Source organism: Dipodomys spectabilis, unplaced genomic scaffold, assembly GCF_019054845.1.
Source record: "Dipodomys spectabilis isolate Male_0828 unplaced genomic scaffold, ASM1905484v1 ptg000174l, whole genome shotgun sequence".
Taxonomy (NCBI): Eukaryota; Metazoa; Chordata; class Mammalia; order Rodentia; family Heteromyidae; genus Dipodomys; species Dipodomys spectabilis.
The window spans coordinates 9,143,324-9,153,013 of NW_024870851.1; the positions used below are offsets into that span (position 1 = coordinate 9,143,324).

Sequence of the window (9,690 nt, forward strand, 5' to 3'; positions counted from 1 at the left end):
AAGCATATTGCTAGCAACTTTGTTTTGTTCGTTGGTAGTCCTGGGATTTCAACTCAAGGCTTGTTGCTTTCGAGGCAGGAGCTGTAACACTTGAGCCACACTACCAATAAGAATAGGTTCTTGCTTTTTTCCCATCTGGTTTACACCATTAGCCTCCTACTTGTACTTCACCTATTGTGAGAATGACAAGTACACATAACCACACTCAGCTTTTTATTGATTGAAATAGGGTCTCATGAACTATTTTTGTCCAAGCTAGCCTGTCACTGGGATCTTTCTGATCTCAGCCCCCTACTGAAAGCTAGCTTTATAGGCATGAGCCATAACACCTGTCTTAACGATTTATTGGAGGATGTGTATCTCATGACAATATAACAGTATTTTTGAAGCTAAGTTTTGTTATTTTCTTTTTTTTTTTGTCGGTTGTGGAGCCTGAACTCTGGGCCTGGGCACTGTCCCTCAGCTCTTCAGCTCAAGGCTAGTGCTCTACCACTTGAGTCACAGCACCACTTCCGGCTTTTTCTGCTTATGTGGTGCTGAGGAATTGAACCCAGGGTCTCATGCATGCAAGGCAAGCACTCTACCACTGAGCCACCTTCCCAGCCCTAAGTTTTGTTATTTTCTGAAAAATAAACAATAATTATACTTGCCTTAGAAACTTGGAGACATTTATCATCACAGATTCATACCAATTCAAAATCTAAATCTCAGTATATCTATTCTCTTTGAGCAAATGAGATCATGAAATGGATCATTTGTTTTCTAAAGAGGAGATACAATTATCTGCTACTATTAAGATACTTCTTAGGAACTTAAAAACCTTACTTTTATCCATTTAAGTATGTATAGGCTGTTCTCATGATCTGTTACGTTTAGTTAAATTGGCCTTGTAAACAGAGAATACTTATAAGTTTTGAACTTTTAAACTATGAGTTGTTGAACCTTAAATACCTGGTCTTTCATTATGCAATTTGGGTATAGTTAAGGCTTGTAATGCAGCGGAAGTCTGTGTGCTAGAACACGGATAGCAGTACCTGGCCTGATTGAATGATGGCTACATTAGACACTTTGTTTGGTCCTGCAACTGAGCAAGTCCATGGTGAAAGTGTAAAATTGAGAAACTAAAGCTGAGGAATTTTAGATTATGTCAATTAAAAGTGGAAAGCCTCCAGTTTGGGGGCAGGATGATGCCACTAGAACACCTCACCATACCAGCTGACAAAGAAGCAATCAAATATGATCAATCATGTCAGGGACTCAGAAACCAACTTCAAGATGCTCAAGGAGCCAGTTAGGATACTGCAAGGACCAATAGGAATGATTCCTGGAATAGGTTGAAATCTCACCATTATCCCTCAAACTGGTAGATAAAGGATTAAGCATTTGTCCTGTCTCTTCTATACAAACTAGACTATTGGGTAACCAAATAGTAGATAGGGAGACGGTTCTCATTATAGACATTTTCCTACTAATGAAAAATGATAGACTATCACCACTTTCTAATGCTGAAGAATATGTGAGTGTACATAACAAGTAGGAGGTTCAGAAATTCTGTGCTTCCTGGTAGATAAAACATGTATGTCAGGCCAGGGCTGTGATGAGAAAAGAGAGCTACTCATAAACAAGTAATAATGTAATGTAATTTCTTTTTAAATCAAAAGAATTTAAAATTTTAAATATCAAAATGTTAAATAGACAGCATCTGACAATGCTCCGCTGAGCAGTAGGAAAGCCTGAGTCATTCTGTTTCTATGTTCATTTATACTATTAGTGGTTTGTGTGTTTGTTTTTGTTTTAGTAGCTTGGGAGGGTGAAATGATTTGGAGTGGTGGAGAGAGTATGAGGATGTTCTAGAACAATTTCTAACATCAGCATGGGTGTTCATTCTAATGTGATGAGCCTGGATTTCCATGGCAGGATGGGCTCACACAAGTTTCAGTTTAATTATTTATGATACTGGGGCTTGAAGTCAAAGCCTTGTGCTTACTAGGCAAGTGTTTTCCTGCTTGAGCAACACCCCAGCTTCAGAATGGCTGATAGTTTTAACACGAATGTTGACCAAAAAAATTCTTCTTTTAAGTAAGAGAAGTAAAACAATAAAACCTTATGCTGATACATAAATATTCAAACCATACCTCTAGATCTAATTATAATTTTCAGGAAAATTAGTAACAGAGGAATATATTATATAAACACATCAAGGATATGATCAACTAAACCTGAGTTGAGAGAAACCCTAGGATGAATATTCTTGTTTATACTTAATGCTGAAAATGAAACCCAATCAGTGTGAGCCTTATTTGAATCCTTAATTCAACAAACTAATATATATATATATATATATATAATTTGAAATGTGAGTAGTGATTGGATATGTGAGGATTAAAGAATTGTGAAACTTTACATGTGATGAGCTGTGGTTATGTCAAAGAAGTTCTCATAGAGAAGTACACTAACATATGAAGTGACACTGTATAAGGATTGTTTTCTGATAAGATGTGCACATGCACACACACATATTACATATACCTTCATGTATATTTTAATTCTGTAAAACAAAATCCTGCTAATCCTGATTCTGACAGATTTGGAACGATGACTTCGCATCAGCATCCCTTGGTTACATTTTATAATCTGGTCTCATACCCAAGGTCGAAGCCATCATTTTAGGTTACTTTAAAATGGATTCATGTGATGATGGATCTCTCTACTCAGAAACAACCCTTATCTTTAAGTAGTTTTAAGAAAGGGGGTTCAATTCAACACATCAATTTATGTGTACATTGCATCTAGTCAGTGTCACTCCTTCCATCATTTTCCTCATCTATTCTAACCACACCCATCCCTCCAAGTTACATTATTATGCCCCTTCCCTTCATTTATTTGCCCCCTCTCCTCTTAAGCTCCCCTCTGCTAAACATGTTTCAGCTTCCTGATAATCATTTTATTAAACCTTTCAATTCTTAATTGTGTCAACATCAACCTATTGATACACCCTCCGTTTTCCTACAGTCTTGCTGCAAAGCTTATGAATATATGGGCTACATTATGGAGAAAGAGCAAGCATACTCAGATGCTGCCTTCAACTATGAGATGGCATGGAAACACAGCAACCAGACAAATCCGGCAGTGGGTGAGTTTAGCAACTTACGCGCAAAGTTTTCACAAAGGTGTGTTTTATGTACAAGTTTTCATTGAAACGTGATTTCTTACAGTACAAAATATCAGGAACTAGTTTTTGTCTAAGAATAGATTTTTTGTGTTTATAATAAATTATTACTTACAGAATTACAATTTCTAATTTTCTAAAGTCCTAACTTGTCCAAACTTGCCCATAACCATCTAAGAGGACTTCTAGCCTAATAATTTTGCTCTTTTCTTTTTTTTCACCCTCTGCTATTTTGAAAATGGTTGTTATGACAAAAAGAAAGTGTCCCATCATCAAATAAATTAGGCCAACAAATTAGATTAAGTCACCCAAGTTTCCTTACTCTAGACCTTCAGAAGCCTTGAAACACTTTTGTACGTTGTTATAGATAGCAGAGAAGGGCCATATTTCCTATCATTACTTGACCACAGGACAAGGATTTTCTCCTAGTGTCTAGAAACATCACCTACTTCCTGTGGTTTGTAGACTATTAGTTTGAGGAACACTAGTGTCTACAGTATTCCTTATACCTTGGCAGCATCTGGAATGTACTAAGTGACCTAGCCTCACTCTTCACAGTGGGGAAGCTCATCCCATGCCTTCCTTTTATTTATGATGAGCTGAAATATATTTCATTGAAATGGCCCAGATCTGCTTTCTGGAACACAGAGTCCTTTCCCCCTTGCGGATGAGGATCCTTTAATTGTGAGCTTTAACTGTCTATTCTAAGGATAGTTCCCAGCTTGGATTAGTTTTTGTCTCTTCCTTCAGATTCCATTCTGGGTTCAAGTTCCTTATTGTAACTCTCCTGGCCTTGGTCTTGACTTAAGTCTTCCAGGAACTATGTTTCGGTTTTGAAAGTGCTCAGTCATGTAGTTATTTAAATAATGTACTTCCTCTCCTAATAGAATGAGAATCTCATAACTACAGCAATCAATTTGCCTAATATATTAAGTTCTGAATAGATCCATGTTATATAAATGAAGAATTGTAATATTGTTCACTACCCTGCACTGTTTTCTTTTAACACTAAAATAGTAGTTGATACTTTGTAATAAGTGATAGAGACCAAAGTTTTGGAATGGCAGGCTCTGTGGTCCTTTTCTCTTGCTCTGTTTTCTTATTTTGCTGCTCTTCTGTTTCATTCCACCTTCTGTCATCACAATATTTCTTTCTGTAGTAGTCATCAGCCTCCACTAAAGTTCCTCCAGTGAGTTAGCCAACAAAAAAGAAGGAAAAACAGTAATTACTACCCATGTACTCACATACCATTATGATTCTGTTTGTTTTAACAGGTTACAAATTGGCATTTAATTACTTAAAAGCAAAAAGATATGTGGATTCAATTGATATATGTCACCAGGTAAACACTTAAATTAGATTAATGGGGAGGAGGGTTGAGGGAGGCAGACTAGTACAAGGTTTTGAACTTCTGCTTGGGCCTCATGCTTGTTAGGATTAAGTTTAGATTTCTTTAAATTTTTGAGAAACACAATTTCCTACTTTCAATTAAGGTCTCAAGATGCACCTGAATAGAAGTGAAAGATGGAGAATTTTGGCTAAATGACTTACTAAATATAAATATATTCTGAAGAGTTAATCAGTGTTGTGCCTAAATCACACAGGTTTTGAGTTGGGGCTTAAACAGTAATATGTATGTTTGTCCATGTAAAGACTGAGGCTAGTGGAAGAAACAATCTATTTTTTTTCTTTTTTCACCCCACATGCGTCAGCATAAATTATACATTTGGCGATACATTTGACAATACATTTTACAATTCCATATGTACATACAGTGTACCTGGATGATACTCACCCCTCCATTACTCCCCCTGATCTCCTCCGACCTTCCTAGACCAGTATCAACAGGCTTCATTGTTCCATTTTTACACATGTGCCTAAAGAGAAGACTAGTTAAGTGAGAGGATATTTAAAGATGATTTAGATTCTTCAAGTCATTGTTGTAACTATAGATCCTTGACCATATGTCCAAATCTGTTAAGAGAATTCAGAGATTCACAAACTGGAGGTGAAAGGTAGTCTGCCACTTAGAAGTAACTCCATTACATTTCTTTAATTTTCTACTATATGTTATTCTTCTGAATTGATGAATATTTAAATTTCTCGTTTAGAATCTGCAAAGTTCCTTTTGATATTACCCATATGATGTTCTAAACCTTTTAGAAAAGCTCCTTAGAAAATATTTTTCACGTCCCTTTTCCCTGATAACTATGCATCACTTCATTATAGAAAATGCTAGGCCTCAGTGATCAGCACTGATTGCTGGGTCTCTTTGTACCACAAAGTTTCCCATTAAGGTTAAGGTTGTACATTAATTTAAGACTATACAGTAGAATCACTTATAGAGTAATTTTCAAAAAATGAGTCTCTCCAGTCTTGAATGTAAGAGGCCTAAAAATGACTCTAGGTAAATCCATTGTGTGCTTCTGGTTAAAACTCACTTTCCAGCTAGGTGCTGATGATTCACACCTATAATTCTAGCTACTCAGGGGACTTTGTAGTTTAAAACCAGCCAGGGCAAGAAAGCCCATGAAACTTTCCAGTTAACTATTAAAAGTCCAAAAGTGGAGCTGTCACTCAAGTGGTAGCGTGCTAACTGGTCTTGAGGGGGGAAAAAAAAGAACTAGAAGAAAAAGAAAAGTCACTTACCACTAAATGTCACAGCTAAATATTTTATCATTGTTTTCTGCACCTCATCTATTAAGGAACCAGTTTTATTATTCTGTCTCCGCGTGTAGCATTTTTGCTCTACTATTCCCATCTATTCATATATTAATATAAGTGAGGGGTCACGTTAGAGATAAGCTGCCACCTCTGGACATCCTTGCAACTGTAACATGGGTGCAATGAAATCCAAGTCACTGTACTCATTTGTAGAAAGCTTTGTAGCTTCCACTTACTAGTTCATAAAAGTTAATTACAACTTCTTGGGATTTTTTTTTGCAGGTTCTTAAAGCACATCCAGCTTATCCAAAAATCAGAAAAGAAATCCTTGATAAAGCACGCTCATCGTTAAGGCCTTGAAACAGTGATTTTTAACTTCAGTAAGCAGGAAAAAAAAAAAAAAAGATGTATCTTGGGTTCTGGTACAAAACAAGTGTGAGCTAACGCTTTGTCACTGAAGCCTACCTTCCCTCCTCCAGCAGAGGCTGCTGCTGTGTATAACAAGAAGTGCTGTGTCAAATGGTGCTTAATAGAAAAGCTGAAGAAAGCTAGTCTGTTTCACTCTTTTGATTAGGTACAGATCTGTTATGTCTGTGGTAAAAGTATTACTCATTTTTATAAAGAATATTTCTGTTAATTTTTAGATAGTATATATTTTCTTAGGGGTATTAGTTATTTTAGCAAGCATATTATAAATGCATTTATCTGTTTAATTTTTATTCCATAGTTCAAAGGCTTAAATAAATCTGGTGGACAATTTATGAAAATATGTATTTTAAATATTTATATTAATAAAAGTTTAAATTAAATATGTTGTTTACCTGTTTCATGAAACTCAAAAGACACATCAGGTTTTGCAAAATTAAATAAGAGTGCTATACTGTCTTCGGGATCAAAGTATAACATTGAAGAAAAATGAGACTTCCTCAGAGAACCCTATACTGGAGAAATACAGTGTTCCCTTCACTTTGTTGAGCTCATATTTCCCCTTGTCAATGCCAGCGTGATCCTAAGAAATCATCATTATCTGCAGTCACTTTAAATGGGCAAAGCCCTAGAACAATCCCTTAACCTTAGCCAGAAGACAAGGTCTTGTGTCATTTCAGACACTGTCATTCGGTGGAAAAGGGTGAAAAGTGCTTTGGCTTATCGGCTTCACAAAGCACACTGTGTGAAAGTAACTGCTTGCCCAGCTGTGCCTACCAGCACTCTGCCAGAGTGTGCCTCACCCTTCTATACAAAATTCACCCTCTTCTTAACATAATCCTTACCATTATGGTTCACTTCCTGTTTCCATTTTGTTTCAGTTCTTTAGAAATCCAAAAAACAGAGTCAAATTTATTTTCATTTGCAGTGAACACAGAAATTTAAAAATAATATGCTGCTTGTCTTTAAGTGTCTTGTGTTTGGTTCTTTGATTATTGGTAGTAGTAAGATTCAAGCTGGGAACTTTGCACTTAGCTAGGCAGGTACTCTACCACTTGAACCATTCCCTAGACCTTTTTTGTTTTTATTACTTTTTTGACATGGATGTCTCCTACCACAATCCTCCTATATATCTGGCTTCACATGAACCCCTATGTTTGGTTTAGTTTGAGATGAGATGTCACTAACTTTCTGCCTGGCTTGGTTTTGAACTTAAGCCTTCCAGTCCCTTTGCAAGTAGCTGAGATGAGTCATGAGCCACTGTTCTTGGCCTGTTATTTAAATGACATTCATCTGTTTCTGATCACTTCTCAACTTTTTCAGTGTCTTAATTCCGGTTATGTGCTATAAAATTTTAACCATTCCTCTTTCCCACCTACCTCTTTTTTTTTTTTTTTGGGGTCCATCATGGGACCTGAACTCTGGGCCTGGGCACTGTCCCTCAGCTCTTCAACTCAAGGCTAGCACTCTACCACTTGAGCCACAGCGCCACTTCTGACTTTTTTTTTCTGCTTATGTGGTGCTGAGGAATTGAACCAGGGCCTCAAGCATGCAAGGCAAACGCTCTACCACTGAGCCACCTTCCCAGCCCCCCTACCTCTTATTTATGGCATTTCATGAAAGTAATAATAACATTTATGAAACCTACCTTGATGAAGATCATTTGATCTTCATAGCCCTGGAATATGGGTAAGTCCCTCTTCTAACTATTTGAAACTGAAAACTTAACTTCTTTTTTGCTAAGTCAGAAAGAATGAACCCTACAGCCTGAATGGACATTGTTTGTTTTTGTGGTGCTGAGGGTTGAACTCTGGCCCCTGTGAATGTAAGGCAAGCTCTCAGCCTCTGAACCACACCCACAGCCCCAGAGTTAACATAGGTAAGAACTGAAGTGTGTGCCTCCCACATTGACATCCTTGTCCCTAATGTGATGGGTGGAGCCTTTAGGAGGCAGAGCCACATGAATGGTTTAGTGGTCTGATGAAAGGGACCCTGAGACTCTCCAGTTCTCTTTTCACACGTGAGGATACAAGAAATCAGCTGTCTACAACTCAGAAAAGGCCCTCATCAGTACCTGATGTCTGGGATCATGCTCTTAAACTTCCAACCTCCAAAACAGAGAAATTTCTGATGTTGATAAGCCAACCAGTATATGGTATTATATTATAGCAGTTGAGCTGTAGAAATGTCAGAATCATACATATCTGAATGGCTTTAAAGTATTTCCAGTAAACTTGCATCACAGGATGCTGGAATTGTGGGAACTCAGACTGTCAAGTGAGCGTTTTTTTGTTTCTTAAGTCACCCTGTTTTTTTTATTACCTCCCATTTGTTAGATGTTTCATGTAATACTTGTTCAACATTCCAAAGAAATAGCATTTTCACTTTTCAGATGAGGAAGATTCCAGTTTACTAAAATGACTTTCCCAAGGTCCCAAAAAAGTGTCAAAATCTGTATTCCCCCCAAAACCCATGCATATTTGCTATATAAGAATGCCTTCTAAAAGTAGAAGAAAACATGTGCCCAAGAAAAATGTCCTTGTCTAAATTTGGTTAACAGGTGAAACTAAGTGTTCCATCTCAGAGATAGCTAAGTAAGGAGGAACAAGATGAATGCCATAGAAAAAGCAGTTCTTACTGATATAGTAACTATTAGAAGCCTAATTATGAAGCAGTCAGGGTAGCAATCAGAACATGCATCTGAGGTCAGACCAGCCTGCATTTACAATTTGGTGCCACCATTTACACGATGTTTCTTCTTTCTCAAATGACAGTTTGTGCAAGCCCCCAGCCATAAAGAAGCATATGGGTTGTACAGATCACATGAGAGAACATATATAAAACCTGCAATGAACCTGATGCCCTTAAGCTCTTATTTATTTATGGTGGAACAAGACTAAGTAATAATTGCAACTGAAAACCCTCAAGGATGAAAAGGACAAGTAAGCTTCCCTGAAGGTCATCCATATAATATTTTGGATTCAGGATTCTCTTTTATTCCTACTCCCACTTCTCTCTTGCTCTCTTCCTACCCCACAGACATGCTAGGCTGAACATACTGCAATATTTTATACAAGCATACTTTTTTTTTGTCATCAGTCTTGGGGCTTGAACTCTGGGCCTGGGCGCTGTCTCTGAGATCTTCAGCTCAAGGCTAGCACTCTACCACTTGAGCCACAGTGCCACTTCTGATATCCTAGTGGTTTATTGGAGATAAGAGTCTCACAGATTTTGCTGCCCGGTCTGGCTTTGAACCGTGATCCTCAGATCTTAGCCTCCTGAGTAGCTAGGATTACAGGAATGAGCCACTGGTGCTCAGCTCACCAAGCATACTTTACCTACCCTCTCCTGTCTGCAATTCTGTCCCTCATCTCCTCTTTGTTCATATTCCTTCTCTCCACACTTTCCTCTCCAGCCTTTTCTTTATTTCC

General features: G+C 37.6%; 1 protein-coding gene across 3 annotated transcripts in view; it reads left to right on the forward strand.

Annotated features, from left to right (window-relative positions):
* The window catches only part of Ttc21b (tetratricopeptide repeat domain 21B), a 55,207-nt gene extending 48,565 nt beyond the window's left edge, over window positions 1-6,642 (forward strand). For 2 of the 3 annotated variants that reach the window (XM_042694126.1, XM_042694129.1), the window contains 3 exons: window positions 3,013-3,133; window positions 4,444-4,511; window positions 6,116-6,642. In XM_042694126.1, the coding sequence (XP_042550060.1) occupies window positions 3,013-3,133; window positions 4,444-4,511; window positions 6,116-6,193 (267 nt within the window). In that variant the 3' untranslated portion in view covers window positions 6,194-6,642. The remainder of the gene's footprint in view (window positions 1-3,012; window positions 3,134-4,443; window positions 4,512-6,115) is intronic. The other variant, XM_042694128.1, reaches the window with a different exon arrangement.
* Window positions 6,643-9,690: the final 3,048 nt, after the last annotated feature.